The following is a 21,712-nucleotide window of genomic DNA, read 5'->3' as shown; positions in this document are numbered from 1 at the left end:
CTTCTCTCTCTGCCTGTGTCTCTGCCTCTCTCTCTCTCTCTCTCTCTCTCTCTGTGTCTCTCATGAATAAATAAATAAAATCTAAAAAAAAAATTAAAAATAAAGAAAAACAGATACTATGATCTTCAATTTATATTGAAGAAACCTTAAATTAAGGTTTAAGGAGATGAAGTGATTTGTCTCCATTTACAAAGCTAATTAACTGACAATGCCAAATGAACCCTAGGGGTTTTGTGACTCATAACTTGAGTCTCTTTTTATCAAATCACAATGAGCTTTCACAAAGCAGCCAAAGGGGCTTTATAAAAATCTCAGGGCAGCCTGGGTGGCTCAGCAGTTTTGCACCGCCTTCAGCCCAGGGCGTGGAGACCCAGGATCCACTCCCGCATCAGGTTCCCTGCATGGAGCCTGCTTCCCCCTTTGCCTGTGTCTCTGCCTCTCTCTGTGTGTCTCTCATGAATAAATAAATAAATTAATTAATTAAATAAATAAATAAATAAATAATCTCAGAGTACAACTAATTACTAAGGTATTTTAATAAAATAAAATCCTAAAATGGCAGTAACATAATTACCTTGTATTTCATACACTTACAAAAAATACATAAGATGTATATATAAAGTATACTTAATAAATATGAACACCGTGTATTTTCCTCCTTATAAGCTTCTTGTAAGGAAAAGTTTCAAAGCCATTGTTACTATTTCCTTAGTGTTTCCCAAATTTGGCTTCTTAGCAAAATCATGGTAGGTGTGGATGCAGGTACATAAAAATACAGGTTTCTTGGGCCCCAATATGGAGATTCTGATTCAAATGAGTTCAAAATCTGTTCAGAATTTTAACAAGCATTCTCGATGATTCTGACTAGCCAAATTTGCAGTACTGCCCCAAAAGAAATCTTAAAGAGAAAAAGCAGGCCATGAAAATAAAAGAATCTAAGTACAGGGACAAAGATCATTCACTAATTTCCCTGGCCAGAAAGCCAGAATAAAACAAACAGATGAAAGAAAGTCTTATTCTTACCCTGAATCCAAACTTAGCTACTACCCTTGCCTCAAAACTGTCAGAAAAGTTTGCCTCTACTTACTACTATGTTATGGGACAGATAGAGATGCTAAGAGTTTCAACTTGAACATTCCCAAAAAGCTTAAGTATGTTTTAAAAAACAACACTTGGTAAATCCCAAAAAATACAAGTATAAAACTGCGATGGGTACTTAAGTAGCAGCTTTTCCTCAAATGCTAGGCAAAAACTGACACAGATAAAAGGATTAAGGGTGAGAAAGGATGGGGGAAAGGAGAGGATCTGATCTCAAGAGAAACCGGCTGGCTCACCAGGTTCCCTGCCCAAATAAGAGGGGAATGAATGGAATTCCTCCAAATAACACTGACAACATTCCCCAGGAGGGATTTCTAAGCTGCTATTCATAATCATAATCATAATAATAATCAACTTACAAGCTGCCTCTTCTTGGAAGGCTCAACTCCTTCTGAAAAACAAAGCACAAACACAAGTTAAACAGAAATAAGGACACAACGAAGTCCTACAGGTCTCCATTAAAGGTCCTACAGCATTTTCTTAACAATAGTAAAAACTAAGTATTTCCAAAAAATAACCTCCTCCCTTATCTTTTAAATTCAGTGAAATACAGAGCAGTTGGGTTAATTATCACCTTTTTATTCCTCCTTCCCAAAAGGACTGTCTCACAGAATACTTGCAGCTTTTTCCCCACTAGATGGAACCATCTCACCAGTGGAGATTATTTCAAATACCCAGTGGGCTAGCCATTTATTTGATGAATTATAAAGGATTCACCTATCATCAAAAGTCAGGGATATGAAAGGAACGACATGAATTTTTCGTTAATCAAGAAACATCTTAGACGAAGTAGTATAGAAAATAATACAACAAAGAGATAACTATACACACCACTGGTGTGAGAAGAGTTGGACCTCTGTGACTTGCTTTCAAAATTTATCAAGTCCCACCTCCCACAAGTTCCCATTTAACTATTATATTTTTATCTTTGTCATATGTCTTTATATTTTCTTACATATATTCATAATTATTAGCATTGTTCCATATGTTATTAAGTAATTTATTTCAAATATTGTATGTATCATCTGCTAACTTCAACATTATAACTGAAAGATTCACCCATGTGGATATTTTCCCTTTCATTCATTAGCCTATAAATTTGTCACTTATTTATAATATTTATTTATCTATTCTCCAGGAGATAGAAAGTTAATTTTCTTTGCATGTTTTTCTTCTCCACCAAAACAATGCTCTTATAAAAAGTTTGTAAAGTATACGTTTAGATTTGACCTCCCTATCCAACACATCCCAGACCAGTCTCCCAAGCTCCTGATACTTATAACCAATTTGCCTATTCAACATCTCAAACCCAACATGTCCCAAACTGAGCTCATTCTTTCTATCAAAATTGATTCCAACCACAGCCTTTCCCCATCTCAGATGATGGTATTTCTATTCTTCTGGTTATTTAAACCAAAACCCTAGACATCTGGACTCTTCTGTTTTTCACATACACTATATTCCATCAGGAATTCTTTTTTATTTTATAATTTTTATTTCTATCATTAAAATTTCATAAAGAATTTTGACACAATTCATCATTCTTCCCTTTTCTTTCTCATTTTATTTTTTTAATCTTTATTTAAACTCTAGTTAGTAGGGCAGCCCTGGTGGCACAGCGGTTTGGCGCTGCCTGCAGCCCAGGGTGTGATCCTGGAGACCCGGGATGGGGTCCCACATTGGGATCCCTGTGTGGGGCCTACATCTCCCTCTGCCTGTGTCTCTGTCTCTGTCTCTGTCTCTGTCTCTCTCTCTCTCTCTCTCTGTCTCTCATGAATAAATAAAATCTTATATAAATAAATAATAGAAGGAAGGAAATAAATAAATAAATAAATAAATAAATAAATAAATAAATAAATAAATTCTAGTTAGTTGGGACACCTGGGTGGCTCAGCAGTTGGGCGTCTGCCCTCCGCTTAGGGCATGATCCTGGAGTCCCGGGACCGAGTCCCACATCAGATTCCCTACATGGAGCCTGCTTCTCCCTCTGCCTATGTCTCTGCCTCTCTCTCTCTCTGTGTGTGTGTCTCTCATGAATAAATAAAATCTTTTTAAAAATTTAAAAATAAAAATTAAATAAATAAATTCTAGTTAACATACAGTGCAATACTGGTTTCAGGAATAGAATTTCAGTGATTCATCATTTACATACAACACCCAGAGCTCAGCATAAAAAGTGCTTTCCTTAATACCCATCACTCTTCTAATCCATCTCCTACCCACCTCCCTTCATCAACTCTCAATTTATTCTCTACTGTTAAGAGTCTTTTATCATGGGATGCCTGGGTGGCTCAGCAGTTGAGCCTCTGCCTTTGGCTCAGGGCGTGATCCCAGGATTGAGTCCCGCATCAGGCTCTCTATACAGGGAGCCTGCTTCTCCCTCTACCTATGTCTCTGCCTCTGTGTGTGTGTGTGTCTTTCATGAATAAATAAATAAAATCTTTAAGAAAACAAACAAAATTTGTTAAATGATGTGCAATTTCAGTGCAATATTAAGTTTCCATGAAGGTAGGTAGGGGTATCTCTCTTGACTATATTCAGTTCCACTGTACTTGTCAGCTCTTGTGCCAATACCACACTATTTAACTGGTATAGCTTGACAATAAATCTTGATATTTGTAAAACAAGTCCATTCACATTGTAATTACTCTTGAAAATTATGGAAGCTAATCTTGGGGCTTTACTCTTCCATATAAATTTTAGAATCAACTTGTTGATAAAAATATTGACACTGCACTCGATCTAGAGTTGATCTGGGGATAACTAACATATTTACAACACAGACAACTACTATCAAGAACATGGCACACCTGTCCATTTATTCAGGTCTTCTTTAGTATGTTTTAATAAACTGATAATTTTTCAAATAAAAATTATACAAATATTTTTGTTATATTTATTTCTAGTACCTTATATTTTCTTGTTGCCATTATAACATTTTTTAAAATCACATATACCAAGAGTTGTATTTCATTATACCAGTAACATCATTTGTCCCCCAATATAATATGAAAATTTTCAGACAAAGAAAACAAAAAGTTTAAAAACCTGTCCAGCAAAACCTGAACTGTATATACCTACAATGCAGACTGTTCAATTGTTAACATTTTGTAATACAGGCATGCCTTGTCTTATTGCACTTATTTTATTGCTCTTCACAGATACTGTCTTTTTTTTTTTTAACATATTGATGGTCTGTGGCGATCCTACAGCAAGTGTGTCAGCACCACTTTCCAACAGCATTTGCTCATTCCATGTGTCTCTGTCACATTTGGTGATTCTCACAAAATTTCAAACTTTTACATTATTATTATATTTGCTATGGTGATCTGGGGTCAGTGATCTTTGATGTTACTATTTTAATTCTTTTGGGGTGCTACAAACCTTGCCCATACAAGATGGCAAACGTTTTATTTAAATTCAATTTGTCAACATACACTGTAACAACACCCAGTGCTCATCACATTATGTGCCCTCCTTAATGCCCATCACCCAGTTACTCCACCCCTCCCCACAGCTTCCCTTCTGCAAACCCTTTACTTGTTTCCCAGACTCAGGAGTCTCTAATGGTTTGTCTTCCTCTCTAATTTTTCCCACTCAGTTTCTCCCCTTCCCTTATGATCCCTTTCACCATTTCTTACATTCCACATTATGAGTGAAACCATATGATAATTCTTTCTCCGACTGACATACTTCATTTAGCATAATACTCTCCAATTCCATTCACAGCGATGTAAATGGTAGGTATTCATCCTTTCTGATGGCTGAGTAATATTGCATTCTCCCCACCCAAATTTTATATGTGTGTGTGTGTGTGTGTGTGTATCTCACATCTTCTTTATGCATTCACAAAATGGCAAATTTAATTGATAAATGTGTGTGTTTTAACTGACTAGCCATTCCCATCCCTCCCCCTCTCCTTTGGTCTCCCTACAATATTGAAATTAAGGCAGTAAATAACCCCACAATGTCCTCTGTGTGTTCAAATGAACACTTGTGATTCATGGGAGGAGGTCAAAACATCAACATGAACAAGAGTTTGAAAGAAGCTGATTCCAACCCTCAAGGGTGACTTTGAGAAATTTAAGACTTCAGTGGAAGAAGTAACTTTGCAGATGGGGTGTAAATAGCAAGAGAATTAGAACACGAGTGGAGTTTGAAGGTGTAACTGAATTACTATAATCTCATGATAACACTTGAATGGGTGAGGAGTTACTTCTTATGGATGAACAAAGACAGTGGTTTCTTGGGATGGAATCTATTCCTGGTGAGGATGCTATGAAGAATGTTGAAACAATAAAGGATTTAAAATATCATATAAACTTAGTTGATAAAGCAGTAGCAGAGTTTGAGAGGACTGATTCCAATTTTGAAAGAGGTTCTGTGGGTAAAATACTATCAAACCACATGTCACAATACAGAGAAATCATTCATGAAAGGAAGAGAGTAAATTAATGTGGCAACTTCACTGTTGTCTTTTTTAAGAAACTGCCACAATCATCCCAGCCTTCAGCAACCACCACCCTGATCAGTCAGCAGCCATCAACATCGATGTAAGACATTCCACCAGTAAAAAGATTATGACTCACTGAAAGCCCAGATGGTGGCTAATATCTTTTAGCAATAAAGTATTTTTTAATTAAGATATGTAGGGGGATCCCTGGGTGGCGCAGCGGTTTGGCGCCTGCCTTTGGCCCAGGGCGCGATCCTGGAGACCCGGGATCGAATCCCACGTCGGGCTCCCGGTGCATGGAGCCTGCTTCTCCCTCTGCCTGTGTCTCTGCCTCTCTCTCTCTCTGTGTGTGACTATCATGGATAAATAAAGATTTAAAAAAAAAAAAAAAAAAGATATGTAGGGTTTTTTTAGACAGAATGCTATTGCTCACTTAACAGGCTACAGTTTAAACATAACTTTTATATGCATTAGAAAACCAAAAAATTCATTTGATTTGTTTTATTGCAATATTTGTTTCATTGAACTCACAATATCTCCAAGGAATGCACATATTTGCTTTATCATATATTTAGCCACCTATCCATTTCTAAAAACAAAATACATCTCAAAGTAGATAGACTACAGATATCGGTAGATACTTAAACATGTATATCATTACCCAGAATTCAGCATTTATTTACAATGCTTTCATGCTGGATATATATTTTTTTCAAGGTAAATTTACAAACACTGAAATGTACAGTATTATATATGCCAGATAATAAGTTTAATAAATGCAAAAACTCAGGTAACCCAAATCCCTACCAATATATAGAACATATTCATCAATCCAGAGAGTTCATCATATCCATTTTTGGTAAATTCCCAACAAATCACTACTCCCTCACCCAAGCAAATACTATTTCCATTTTTCTACCATGGGTTAGTTTTGCCTGCTCCCAAACTTCGTATGAATGGAATAAGTATGAATGCTTGTATATAAAACTTCTTTCACTCAGCACAATGTTTTAGAAATTCATCCAGTGGCATCTGGGTGGCTCAGTGGTTGAGTGTCTGCCTTTGGCTCAGGTCATAATCCTAGAGTCCTAGGATCGAGTCCCACATCAGGCTCCTCATGAGGAGCCTGCTTCTCCCTCTGCCTATGTCTCTGCCTCTTCCTCTATGTCTCTCATGAATAAATAAATAATATCTTAAAAAAAAAAGAAATTCATCCATATGTTGCATCTAACAGTAGTAAAATCTAATCATATTAGTATACCACAGTTTATTTATCTTTTCTCCTATTAATGGACATTTGGATTATTTCCAGTTTTGAACTACTAACATTCCTGGACAAGTCTTTTAATAGGCCTATGTTTCATCTGTCTTGGGTAAAATACCTAAGAGTGTAGGGTTAGTAGGTTATAGGATTGGTATATATTTAGTTAAAAAAAACTACCAGATCTTTTTCTGAAGTGATTATACAAAACTACATTCCCAATGACAATGTATGAGAATTTCAATTGTTCCACATTCTAGCTATATAGTAATAATTATTACTAATAATATAAGAATCGCTCTACACCGACCCCAAGAACTCCAACTGCTCTATGTTCATACCAATATGTGTCATCAGTAATCTAAATTTTGGCTTAGAGTGTGCAGTTGTATCTCACTGCAGTTTTAATTTGCATTTTCAAAATAACTAATGATTTTAAGCATCTTTTCACTTGCTTATTAGCCATCAGTACATATTCTTTTATGAATTATCTTAAAATATTTTGTCCCTTTTATAATCAGCCTATTTGTCCTTTTATTATTCAGTTTTAAGAATTCTTCATATATTCTAAACACAAGTCCTTTGTTAGATATGTTTGATGAATATTTTCTCTCAGTCTGTGGCTTGCCTAACTGAAGTCAGTAGTGGTGCCTTTTGATAAGCAAAAGTTTTAAATGCTGATGAAAGTCAATTAGTCAATATTTCTTTTATGGTTAATGCTTTCAGTATCTTGCCTAAGAAACCTCTGTCCATGCCAAGGGGACAAAATTATTTTCCTATATTTTATTTCTAATTGCTTTATGGATTTTAGCCTTAACATTTAGGTCCATTTTGAATTAATTTGGGGGTAATATGAGATAGGGTTAGGTTCATCTTTTTCCATAGAGATATCCACTTATTCCAGCACCGTTTATGGAAAATACCATCTTTTCACCAACAAATTGCTTAGGCACCTTTGTTAAAAACTGAATTAAAATAGAATGGGCTATTTTGGGACTCCATACTTTCTTCATTCTGCAGCTTTATATTAACAAGTACTAAAAAAAAAAAAAAAAAACAAGTACTTAAGTCAGATCATGTAGTCCTTTAACTTTGCTCTTCTTCTTCAAGAATGCTTTGGACAGGGATCCCTGGGTGGCGCAGCGGTTTGGTGCCTGCCTTTGGCCCAGGGCGCGATCCTGGAGACCCGGGATCGAGTCCCACATCGGGCTCCCGGTGCATGGAGCCTACTTCTTCCTCCGCCTGTGTCTCTGCCTCTCTCTCTCTCTCTCTCTCTCTCTCTGTGACTAGCATAAATGAATAAAAATTAAAAAAAAAATAAGAATGCTTTGGACATTCTAGACTGTGCGTTTGCATATAAATATTGCATATAAATTATTAATTTGTACAAAAATGTCTGCTGGGTTTACAGACCAATTTGGAAAGAACTGAGATCTTAACATTAAGTCTTCCAACCCATGAACACAGTATTTCTCCAATTATTTAGAGCCACTTTAATTATTCTAAGCAATGTTTCATAATTTTCAGCAAAAAGACCTTCTTTTGCTAAACTTATCCCTTAAGTAGATATTTTTGAAATAAAATTATTTCATTTTCCAATTGCTTGCTTTTAGTATAGGAATGCAATAAATTTTTATATACTGACCATGTCTTATAACTTTGCCAAATTCATTATTAGCTATAATGACTGTTTTTGTAGACTCCTTAGGATTTTTATGTATAAACAATCATTTTCTCAGGTAGCCTGGGTGAGTTAGGTGGGTTAGGTGTCTGACTCTTGGTTTCAGCTCAGATCCTGATATAGGGTCCTGAGATTGAGCCCTGCATTGGGCTCCTCGCTCAGCAGGGAGTCTGTTTCCTCTCTCCTTTCCCTCTGTCCCTATCCCTACCCCACACACACACTATCTCTTTCTCTCTCTCTCTGAAATAAATAAATCTTTAAAAATAATAAAGATTTTGCCTCTTTCCACTTTCTAGAATCGTCTGGTAGACATCCTTGCCATGTTTCTCATCTGATCATAGGGAGAAAGAGTTCAATATTTTACCACTAAATATGATGTTGGCTGTAGGTTTTTCATAGAATATTTTTATCAAATTGATAGTTTCCTGCTATTCCTAATATATTTAGGAGTTTTTATCATGAATGGATATTGATTTTATCAAGTATTTTCTCAGCATATACTGAAATGATCATAGGGGTTTTTTTTCCTGCTAATGTGGTAAATTACAGTGATGGATTTTCTTTTTAAAAAAAAAAAGATTTTAGGGCAGCCCCAGTGGCCCAGCGGTTTAGCGCCGCCTTCAGCCCAGGGTGTGATCCTGGGGACCCGAGATCAAGTCCCATGTCGGGCTCCCTGTATGGAGCCTGCTTCTCCCTCTGCCTGTGTCTCTGCCTCTCTCTCTGTGTCTGCCAGGAATAAATAAAATCTTAAAAAAAAAAAAAAAAAAAGATTTTATTTATTTTAGAGAGAGTGAGCATACACATGAGCGAGCATGGAGAGGGGCAGAAGGAGAGGGTAAGCAGACTCCCCACTGAGCAGGGAGCCCAATTCAGGGCTCGATCTCAGGACTCTGAGATCATAACCTCAGCTGAAGGTAAACACTTAACAGACTGAGCTACCCAGGCTCTACACAGTGACTGATTTTCTAATAGAGTACTTCCTCAACTTACTATGGGGTTATGTCCCAATAAACCCATCGTAAGCTGAAAATATTGTTGTCAAAACTGCACTTAAAGGATGCCTGGGTGGTTCAGTGAGTATCTGTCTTTGGCTCAGGTCATGATCCTGGGGTTCTGAGATCAAGTACCACATCAGGCTCCCCACAGGGAGCCTGCTTCTCCCTCTGCCTCTGTCTCTGCCTCTCTCTCTGTGTCTCTCATGAATAATTAAATAAAATGTTTTAAAAAAAGCATTGCACTTAATACACCTAACCTGAACATCACAGCTTACCCTAGCCTACCTTAAGTGTACTCAAAACACTTACATTAAGCCTACAGGTGGGCAAAATGATCTAACATAAAGTCTATTTTATAATAAAGTATGACTATTTTAATATAATGTATTAAATACTGTACTGAAAGTGAAAAAGAGAATGAATGTATATGTACAGGGTGGCTAATAAGTATATCAATCATGTGGCTGACTGGAGAGTATCATACTACATTCTCACTAGCCCAGGAAAATATCAAGTTCCAAAATTCAACATACAGTTTCTACCAAATGTATATCATTTTCACACCATCATAAAGTTGAAACATTATAGTCAAACTATAATAAGTTGGACACCATCTTTATTAAACTAATCTTACATTTCTGGGTACAACCCAACTTTGTTAGGCTATCTTTGCTGATATTTTATTAAAGATTTTTGCACCTATATTCATAAGGGATAATGGTCTCCAGATTTTATTATAATGCTTTTGTCTGATTTTATTTTTTTTTTTTTAATTTTATTTATTTATGATAGGCACACAGTGAGAGAGAGAGAAAGAGAGGCAGAGACATAGGCAGAGGGAGAAGCAGGCTCCATGCACCGGGAGCCCGACGTGGGACTCAATCCCGGGTCTCCAGGATCACTCCCCGGGCCAAAGGCAGGCACTAAACCGCTGCGCCACCCAGGGATCCCCTTTTGTCTGATTTTAGAATCACAATTACATTAGCCTCCTAAAACTGGCTAGGAAGTGTTCCTGCCTCTATTTCCTGAGAGAGTTTGTGTAAGATTGGCATTATTTCTTCCTTAATTATTATACAGTTTTCATTAATAAAATCATCTAGATCTGGAGGCTTTTATTAAGGATTTTGCCTCTATGGTAAGTAAGTAAGATTGGCCTACATATTTTCTCTTCTCGAACTGTCCTTGTCAATTTGGACATCCTAATCCTCATAGAAATTTGGTAGGGGAATGTGTCCTTTTTTTCTTTATTCTGAAACAATCTATATATAACTTGGTAACACCAATCTTTGAATCTATATGACAGTCCTGGCTTCTTGAACAGTTTAAATAGGAAACACGAGGTAAATATTTGTATATTTGGGGGCAATAATAAAAATGCATATATGTCCCTCTCTGAATCCCTTTTAGACAAGGAAATGCATCCATGAAGATCCATCTCTTCTTCCTTACCCTCTCCTTGCACCTCCACAAAAGCCTGCATTTCCAAGATGGATGCCCAGGGCTCCAGATGAGTACATTCTATGCCAAGCACTCTGGTACCATAAAGACAGCCCTAAGACAAAGTGGAACAAAAAGTGCTCTCCAATCAGATAAAAGCAGTCCAAGGAACAATGATTTCCCAATCCTCCCTTTCCCAGAGAACATTCATAACAAATTAAGGAGGAAAACTGCACAGTCTGGAAGTCTGGCTGAGGCAAGAGCACTTTCATTTAAACAGCTAACATAAATTTATCACTTCATCTTAGGAAGTAGGATGGTAAAATCTGGCAATACCTTATAACATCAGATGAAGTCCATCCCATTCAGCCTTCTCTGATTTACTGGTTATCTCTTGACTCTCCATATTCTCCATGATCTTCTAATTAGCATTCTGAACACATCTAGTCAATCCCACCTTTTAAAAAAATTTTCCGGGATCCCTGGGTGGCGCAGCGGTTTGGCGCCTGCCTTTGGCCCAGGGCGCGATCCTGGAGACCCGGGATCGAATCCCACATCAGGCTCCCGGTGCATGGAGCCTGCTTCTCCCTCTGCCTGTGTCTCTGCCTCTCTCCCTCTCTCTCTGTGTGACTATCATAAATAAAGAAAAATTTAAAAAAAATAAATAAATAAAAATTAAAAAATAAAAAATAAAAAAATTTTCCCCTTAATTACTACATATCCCTCTTCAACCTCTGCCTTATCAAGTCTTTTTCCCTTCACAACCACATTTCTTTCTTTTTCTTTCTTTCTTTTTTTAAATAGACTCCACACCCAGCATGCAACCCAACATAGGGCTTCAACTCATGACCCTGAGATCGAGAGTCTGAAGCTTAGGGGTGCCTGGGTGTTGCAGTCAGTTTAGCATTGGACCCTTGGTTTTGGCTTGGGTTATGATCTCCAGGTAGTAGGATCGAGCCCTGCATCAGGCTCTGCGCTGAGCACAGAGTCTGCTTGGGACTCTCTCTTCTCTCCCTTTGCCTCTACCTGCCCCACACCCTACTCACTCTCATTCTCTCACTAAAAATAAATAAATATATCTTTTGGGGGGGAAAAAAAGAGTGGGAAGCTTAACTGACTGAACTACTGGTGATTTTTATAATCACAACCACACTTCTTGAATTAGTGTGGTTGAATCACTGTCTCCAATTTTTCACTTCCTATTTACTGTTCAACACACTGCAAATATCCCTGGACCTCACCACTCTGTTTAAATCATTTTTGCCAGGTTGTCAATAGTCTCCATGTAAAACACCTCCACTGCATCCAGTCTACCATTTCTTTTTCTGACCTGAGTGCTCAGCAACATTTGTCAGTATTATTCACTCTTCTATCTTAAAAGAATTTTCTTTCCTCAAAACCATATGCTCCTGTTTTAGCTTTTATTTCTGAAAACACTACATCTTTGCAGGCTTATCCTTCATCATCTGAGACCCTTAAACGTTGACTGTCCTTAAAGTTCTGTCTGGAAATTCCTCTCTACATACATTTTACAGATGACTCCCATATTTGTATCTTCAACCTAGATCTCTCACCTGAGCATATATAACTATCTTGTACTCAGAATGTCTAAAAACTCAACCTGGCTTCCTACTCAACCTTGGTCCTCCTGTATTTTCCATTTCAGTGATGGTACCACCAAATCTAGAGTCATTCTTTTCTTTTTCCTTCAAATCGTTATTTAAATTCTCAAGGGTTAACATATAGTGTAATATACTGGCTTTAGGAGTAGAATTTAGTGATTCATCACTTTCGTGTAACACCCAGTGCTCATCTTAACAAGTGCCCTCTTTAATACCCATCACCCATTTAGCTCATTCCCCACCCACCTCCCTTTATCACCTCTCAGTTTGTTTAGAGGCATTCTTGTTTCACTTTCTCTCACTCTACAACTCAATTATTCAGCAAGCCTTGCCAATGGCTACCTCCAAAACATCTATCTTTAGATTTCACTTTATCTCTACTTCCATGTCCCCTTGTCCAGACCAGCATCATCCTATACCACCTTCCTAGCTGATCTTCCTTTAGTTTGTTCCCCGGGATCCTTAATGCTGTATCAATGTAAATATCATGTAATTAGTATCTGTTTTCTAAATGGTACTACCTTAGTTTAACAAAACAAGCAGCCAAAAAAATCCTTTTAAAATGCAGAACTGAAAAAATAAATTAATTAATTAATTAATTAATTAATTAAATAAATAAAATAAAATAAATAAATAAAATGCAGGACTGATTGGGTCATTTTTCTTCGTAAATTCCTCAGTGGATAAAGTCTAAAATCCTTTCTGCAGCCTATAGGATGCTACCTGGCTACTGCCTACTTCTTCAGCATCCTTTGCACAATTCCCCAGTCTTACTAGAGTTTTGATCTTGGGGACACGGCATATCCTCTCTTCACTTCAGGGCTTCACACCTATTATTCTTCTTGGATTAATTTTCCTTATCTCCTTTTATACATTCTTGGACCTTAGCTTCAATCTATTTCCTCTGGGAAGATCTCCATACATAATGGTTTTCCTAGCCTACCTCTATGTACTTCCGACTCTTCACTATCATTAGTTACTTAATTGTTTTCTGGGAATGACTGTTAGCTCTAGAGGAACAGAGATTAGTCTTGCTCACAATGACATACTTAGCCTAGTAGGTACCAAATGAATATTTGATGAATAAACCAATGAATCAATCAAGTAAGTAAATGGTTGCTCATTTGGAGTTACACTGATAAAAAATATCAACTGCAACTAAGTCAGCCAAAGAGGTTTTACTAGAGAAAGGATATACTCCGTTTTCACATACTACTTACTGACAGTCTTCTGGCTGGTAGCTATTATAATAATCATCCCCCCAAAAAAATGCTTTTAGGAGAGAAAAACATAACCTACCACACAAATGTACTTTAATACCATTTACTAACTGGCCTTAAAAGAACGTTATCCCCAAATACAATCTTCTCCCCTAAGCTCTGGCAGCAAATAAATCTGCTGAGATACACAAAAACCTCCCTTTCCTGCGTAGCAAATGTACCATTACTACTGCTCTGGGCATTATGGCATTTTAGCTCCACTCATTCACACTTGAGTGTGAGTCTATCTTAAGGTCTGAAGCCAAGGGGGAAATCAGTGTATATGCAGCTATGGTACACCTACAAAACTCTATAATGTATTTCACTCCTCTTATTCCATTAAATTCACGTGTAATCATCTTGAGAACAGGCTTCAATGATGCAGTATTTACATTATACAATATTTTTTTTCTAATTACATTATACAATATTAAGGAACATAGGAAAGAGCACAAAATATAAAGTTCATGTTAAGGCTCAATAACATATAACTTATGTGATCTGGAATTTCACCTACCTCTAAGGATTAGATATGTTTATAAGGTCAAAGTAATGTGTATGAAAGTATTTTATTCTATGAATTGTGACACAATAACAGATGCCCGAGTTGGGGGCAGAGGGAGAAAGAGACTCTCTGTTAAGGAGGGAGCCCAATGTGGGGCTTTCCCAGGACCATGACCTGAGCTAAAGGCAGATGCTTAACGTACTGAGCCACCCAGACATCCTCACTATAAACCCTTTATAAAAATGTCCCAAATCTGGAACACTGGCAACACCAAATACTGGTGAGGATGCAGAGCAACAGGAACCATCATATGATATTCTAATGGTGGATATAGGTCACTATACATTTATTCAAACCCATAGAATGCACAACACTAACAGTAGACACTAAATGAAACTATGGACTTTGGGTGATTATAATATGTCACTGCAGGTTCATCCTTGGCAAAAAAAAAAAAAAAGAAAGAAAAAAGTACCATTCTGGTGAGTGATACTGATAATGGGGAAGACTGTGCATCTACTGGATAAAAGAAGACAACAAATACTAGCAGATATGTGGGAAATCTCTGTACCTTCCTCTGATTTTTGTTGTAAACATACAACTGCTCTAAAAATAAAGTCTTAAAAAAAAAAAAAAAACGGGGCACCTGGGTGGCTCAGGCAGTTAAGCATCTGCCTTTAGCTCAGGTCATGATCCCAGGGTGCTAGGATCAAGCCCCGCATCAGGGAGTCTGCTTCTCCCTCTCCCCACTGCTCATGCTCTTTCTCTCTCTGTCTCTCAAATAAATATATAAATAAAATCTTTAAAAAAAAAAAAAAAACTACGTCCCTTCTCTCCCCCCAAGAAAGGCTTAAGGTTTGATAGCCTGGATTATCATTACTAACAGGAGATGGATTCTTCTAATTTGATCCACCTGAAGCAAGGTTGTGGATTAGGTAATGGATTAGGTACTATTCTCCAGTAACTAATTCTATCCCCAAAATTCAAGTATATATTATTTTAGAGTCTCTCAAACTTTATTACAATCATTTTGGTTCCCTGAAACTGATATAGTTAAATACTGCCTGCTGAAGATGCTATTCTCATATTTTCTTGAACTATATTCTAAAGTTGCAAAGAAAGCTGTATATAGTAAATTCTAGGGAAATAACCATTTACTCCCTTTCACTTGTTCACAAAGCAAACTTCTGAAGATATTACATACAAAACGAGACTGCTTTCTTCACATGGGGAATCACTGTCTATGTGCATTATTCACAATGACTAAACCCATAAAATATTTCCAAAGAAAAGACAAAGGCCAAGTGTCCAAAGTCAATAACTGCTACCCCCACAAGTAAGTATGCAAGCTAAGAGTCACAAGACTGGTGTTTGTCCTTTACATCAATAGTCACCAGCATGGAGATGACTGGTATGGGTCAAAGCTATCTCTCTGCCTGAGGCAGCTCCCTCTCTGGGCTTCCCTCACACTTTCTTGTTTAATTCTCACTCACATTAATTCATTCATCCATTCCTTTTCCACTGCAGTAGCAGCACTCCTCCCAGAGAAGGAAAATTAACAGGCTTTAAGAAATATTAACTCAACCTTCCACTCATTGAGAGTAGAGTTTGAGAGTTAGGTTTTTGGAAATGATATCTCAACTAAGTTCTAAAATCAAGGGGGAAGAAAAAGGCATTCTCACCACTGAATAGCTAGATATCTCTTTACAGAACTTTTAAGTAAACTGATACAGCGTGACTAACATAAATAACACTGCTTGGGGTGAGGGTAGGAGTGGAGAACAACATTCTAGGGCCCACTCAGAACCCACTGCTGATGACAATTAACATCCTTTACTTCAGCATCCTACTGAATAAAAGAAGACAACAAATACTTTTTAACTACTTATTGAAATACAATATAAATACAGAAAAGTGTACATAAGCCTACAACTCAAATTTTCACAAACTGAATACAGTAGTGTAACCAACAGCCAGGTTTTAAAAAACTGAAGCATCCTGTGCCCCTCTTTCAGTCACTACCTACACTCCCCAAGAAACCATCATCTTGACTTCCAGCTTTAGAGAACATTTTTGCTGTTTTGGCATTTTCTTAAACGCAATATAAACTCTATATTCTTTTGTGTGTAGCACTTGTATTCAATAGATGTCTAATTTGAATCCCAGAAAGCACAAGTAAAGAAGTTACAATATTTGAAGATACAGTGGAATAGAAATTAATACATGTATATAGGGAGCATAATGTACCCAAGTGGGATTAATTTTTTTTAAAAATCCAGACCAGGTAAATGATAGGAATATGAAAAACATCAAAGACAAATACACACACACACACACACACACACACACACACTCTTAAAAGCCAGAGAACAAGATCCACAAACATCAAAGGAATGACAATTACAGCAGCAGTATATTTCTCAATAGCAATGATGGAAACCAAAAGACAGCTGTACATAGTATTCTTACGTACAAAGTTTGAGAGAAAATGACTACCAACAGAAAACTGGATACCCATACAATCTTTCAAGGTCAAAGACACAATAGAGATATTTAAGTAAATTTGAAGTATTTACTAGCAATCCACCTATACTGAAGCAGCATCTACATGATATCCTTTTTTTTTTAATTTTTATTTATTTATGATAGTCACACAGAGAGAGAGAGAGGCAGAGACACAGGCAGAGGGAGAAGCAGGCTCCATGCGCTGGGAGCCCGATGTGGGATTCGATCCCGGGTCTCCAGGATCACGCCCTGGGCCAAAGGCAGGCGCCAAACCGCTGCGCCACCCAGGGATCCCTACATGATATCCTTTAAGGAAGAAAATGAAAATGATCCTAGGAGAAAAATCTAAGACCCAGGAAGGAATATTGAGTAAGAAAACTAGTAAATACACATAAATGTCAGTAAGTAATGACCAAATAAACAGTAATAAAAATATCAAATTTGTGAAAATAAATTTTGGAAGAACTAAAATACTGTACACAAATAGCATGTAAGTTTGGAGGTGATGAGAGGGAAGGAGTCCTGTTGTTTAAGAGAGGAATAAAACTTGAATTTGTTCTAATTCACCAGTAGAGTTAAAAAGATCAAGGAAGGGATCCCTGGGTGGCACAGTGGTTTAGCGCCTGCCTTTGCCCAGGGCGCGATCTTGGAGACCCGAGATCGAGTCCCACGTCGGGCTCCCGGTGCATGGAGCCTGCTTCTCCCTCTGCCTGTGTCTCTGCCCCTCTCTCTCTCTCTCTCTCTCTGTGTGTGACTATCATAAATAAATTTTAAAAATTAAAAAAAAAGATCAAGGAAGAAAAACAACCCAAAAAGGTTACATCAATATTTTTTTTTAAGATTCTATTTATTTATTTGAGAGCCAGAGAGAACATGAGCAGTGGGGAGGGGCAGAGGGAGAGGGAGAAGCAGACTGCCTGCTGAGTAGGGAGCCCAATGCAGAGCTCAATCCCAGGACCCTGAGATCATGACCTGAGCCGAAGGCAAACACTCAACCAACTGAGCCACCCAGGCACCCCTTTATCAAATATTTTTAAATGGCAAAAAAGAAAAGGAGCGGTACGGCATGGAAACGCAGGACATGGAATGCCAAGAAATAACAGGGTAGAAACAAATTCAAATATATCAGTAATCTTTTTTTTTTTAAGATTTTATTTATTTATTAATAGAGACACACAGAGAGAGGCAGAGACACAGGCAGAGGGAGAAGCAGGCTCCATGCAGGGAGCCTGAGGTGGGACTCGATCCAGGGTCTCCAGGATCACGCCCTGGGCTGCAGGCGGCGCTAAACCGCTGCGCCACCGGAGCTGCCCAAATACATCAGTAATCTTAATAAATGTAAATAGACAAATTTACCAGTATAGACAGGAAAAAAACAAAAAAACCTACTGCAAGCCATTTGCAGATAATCCAAAAGCACAATGACATATGAAGTTTGAAATAAAGTGATAGCTGGCTTTAAAAAAAACAAGGCACCTGGGTGGCTCAGTCGTTTCATCATCAGCTCATCATCAGCTCAGGCCTTAATTTCAAGCTCAGCAGGGAGTCTGCTTGAGGTTCTTTCCCTCTCCCTCTATCCCTTCCCCAACTCGTGCACTGGAATGTGTACAAGCTCTCTCAAATAAATAAATCAAAAAAAAAAAAAAGAGAAAGAAAGAAAGAAAGAAAGAAAGAAAGAAAGAAAGAAAGAAAGAAAGAAAGAAAGAAAAGAAAAGAAAAGAAGAAAAGAAAAGAAAAGAAAAGAAAAGAAAAGAAAAGAAAAGAAAAGAAAAGAAAAGAAAAGAAAAGAAAAGAAAAGAAAAACACCAAGAGGGACATAAGAACAGATTCAACAGATGTTTTTTAAAAGAGTAAATATTATCATTTTTAACCTCAATAAACAGCAGACAAAATGGGCAAACTCCTATAAATATATCCCATAAACCTCACCAAAACTACCTCAAGATGATATAGGAAGTTTAAATTAAATCCATTCCATTTAAAAAGCTGAACCATACATCATGTTTGAGTTAGGTTTATCCCCAAAATTCAAGTGGTTATGCAATAGAAAATTTATAAATCTTCTACACTTCAAAATAAATTAATGGAGAAAAAAAACACCATATTCTCAAACGATACAGAAAGGACACATCAAATGGATACCAACTTACTAAAAGAAAAGCAAAGAATCAAGGGAAGAGAGATGTTCAAGACATTAGAAAAAGGAATAGAAGAGAGCTGGGAAAAAAAGGCAGAAGTCTTTAGATATATATAAATGTTGCAAATTCAAATACTTCCTTCCATAGGCCAGTAACATATTTTATAGAATCTGAAAAACTATTACTTCAAGAGATGACATTATTTTAGGTATCAGTAGAAAAAAAAAAAAGTGTTTAGAGGTGCTGGGTGGCTCAGTGGGTTAAGTGCCTTCAGCTCGGGTCATGATCTTAGGGTCCTGGGATCGAGCATTGTGTCAGGCTCCTTGCTCAGCAAGGAATCTGCTCTGCTTCTCCCTCTCCCTCTCCCTCTGTGCTCTCTCTCAAATAAATAAATAATCTTTAAAAATATTTTCTTAAAGCAAAACAAAAATAACTGCCAATTAAGATGTAACACCATTAAAACACACCACAATGTCAGAGCTGTTAAGTAAATAGATGGGAACCTTAGAAATTATGAAACATAGGGACTCCTGGGTGGCTCAGACAGTTCAGCATCAAACTCTTTTTTTTTTTATTTTTTTTTAATTTTTATTTATTTATGATAGTCACAGAGAGAGAGAGAGGCAGAGACATAGGCAGAGGGAGAAGCAGGCTCCATGCACCGGGAGGCTGATATGGGATTCAATCCCAGGTCTCCAGGATCGCGCCCTGGGCCAAAGGCAAGCGCCAAACCACTGCGCCACCCAGGGATCCCAGCATCAAACTCTTGATTTTGGCTCAGTTCATGACCTCAGGGTTGTGAGTTCCAGCACCACATTGGGCTCCATGCTGAGCATGGAATCTACCTAAGATTCTTTCTGCCCCTCCCCACACCCTTTCCCCATCTCTGAACTTTAAAAAAAAGAAAAAAAAAGGATGAAACACAATAAATGCATGAAGTAGCAAAATACAAAATAAAAAAGAATCCGTAGGGATTATATATTTATATAATATATATATTTATATATTTTTCTTTAAATCTCTAAAGGCTGGGGGTCCCTGGGTGGCTCAGCGGTTTGGTGCCTGCCTTCAGCCCAGGGCATGATCCTTGATCCCGGAATCAAGTCCCACATCGGGCTCCCGGGATCAAGTCCCACATCGGGCTCCCGGGATCCGGGATCAAGTCCCACATCATGCCTGCTTCTCCCTCTGCCTGTGTCTCTGCCTCTCTCTCTCTCTCTCTTTCTCTCTGTCTCATGAATAAATAAAATCTTTAAAAAAAAATCTCTAAAGGTGGACCCAAAAAAATCACTTCTACAAGTATTGGTTCACAGACCTTCAATCTGTGATCCTGATTTGCAGAGGAGAATGCAGGAATTTATTTTTTAAGAGATTTTATTTATTTATTCATGAAAGACACAGAGGGAGGCAGAGACATAGGCAAAGAGAGAAGCAGGTTCCCCATGGGGAACCCAATGAAGGACTCAATCCCAGGACCCCAGTATCACAATCTGAGCCGAAGGCAGACATTCAATCACTGAGCCACCCAGGTACCCCGAGAATGCAGGAATTTAACTCAGAAATGATAAGGGGATGTAATTTTTTTTTAAGATTTTATTCATTTATTCATGAGAGACACAGAGAGAGGCAGAGACACAGGCAGAGGAAGAAGCAGACTCCATGCAGGGAGCCCGATGTGGGACTCGATCCCAGGACTCCAGGATCACGCCCTGGGCCAAAGGCAGATACTCAAACCACTGAGCCACCCAGGTGTCTCAGGGGATGTAATTTTAGATTACTATTAAATTCCTAAGTGAAACAACTCCATGGACAAAATACATCTTGCTTAGGAAAAATGTGCTGTTAAAATAAACTCCAGGAAGAAGAGAAACTCTAAAGATCTGAGGCTGGCCTGATTATCCATCTCTGCAAACATCTTGAAGATAACCATGATAACAGTAAGAACTGAAAATTAGGTGCTACATAGGGAAGATGACCAGGAGGTTGATAGGTAGAGGAGGAGGATAACAACATTCAGGAATGAAAACTATCAGAGAAGATGAATAAATATGTTAAATACAAATCCCTCCCAATAAAAGAGAGAAGTCTGGTGTGATTACAACATAAACAGAAATACATACAGCAGAGAAAAAGAGAAGGTACAAATAAGATAAACCATTTAATTTTCAAAGCCATTTAGTTTACTGACATGACAAAAATATTTCATAGTACTAAGGACAGATGAGTACAAATTACAATTTCTTCTATTCAACTTCCCACAAAAGGATATTTAAAAATATCAGAAGGAAATCATTACATTACACTTTTGTCCATATATCATCTTTGAAATAACTTTCAAGAGGAAAGGAAGTGTCCGAAATCTAGCTGGTTCTTGAAGATTTTGCTTTTAAGGAGTACAATCTAAACTGAATTACATCTTGTATGAGGATCATTTATTTGAATGTCATAACTTTCAAAATCAAAAAAAAATCCCAAGAAAGCTTTGTCAACAATGCTTCCCAGTATACATTATGCTGTCATATGCTATCCAAAATAATTAAATGCCCCTGAACAAGGGCACTTTAAAGCACTCTCACTTTTGAACATCAAAAGCAGAAAAGGGGTAGAATAAACATTATATGTGTTTCACCTGAGGGCAATAACTTTATCAGTAGAACAAATAATCTCAACTCAGAATCTGGAAAACTGGGCTCTCACTATATATACAATGAAACCAAATTACTGTGTCTGCCTTCTAGGCAAAAAATGTAGAAATCAT

General features: G+C 37.5%; 1 protein-coding gene across 11 annotated transcripts in view; it reads right to left on the bottom strand.

The window, feature by feature from the left end:
- The window catches only part of MAST2 (microtubule associated serine/threonine kinase 2), a 217,768-nt gene that overhangs the window by 122,066 nt on the left and 73,990 nt on the right, over window positions 1-21,712 (bottom strand). For 9 of the 11 annotated variants that reach the window (XM_041738478.1, XM_041738473.1, XM_041738474.1 and 6 more), the window contains exon 4: window positions 1,458-1,489. In XM_041738478.1, coding sequence (XP_041594412.1) covers window positions 1,458-1,489 — 32 coding nt within the window. The remainder of the gene's footprint in view (window positions 1-1,457; window positions 1,490-21,712) is intronic. The other 2 variants (XM_041738475.1, XM_041738480.1) reach the window with 1 other exon arrangement.

Source organism: Vulpes lagopus, chromosome 23 (assembly GCF_018345385.1).
Source record: "Vulpes lagopus strain Blue_001 chromosome 23, ASM1834538v1, whole genome shotgun sequence".
NCBI lineage: Eukaryota > Metazoa > Chordata > Mammalia > Carnivora > Canidae > Vulpes > Vulpes lagopus.
This window is presented reverse-complemented; position numbering and strand designations above follow the sequence as displayed.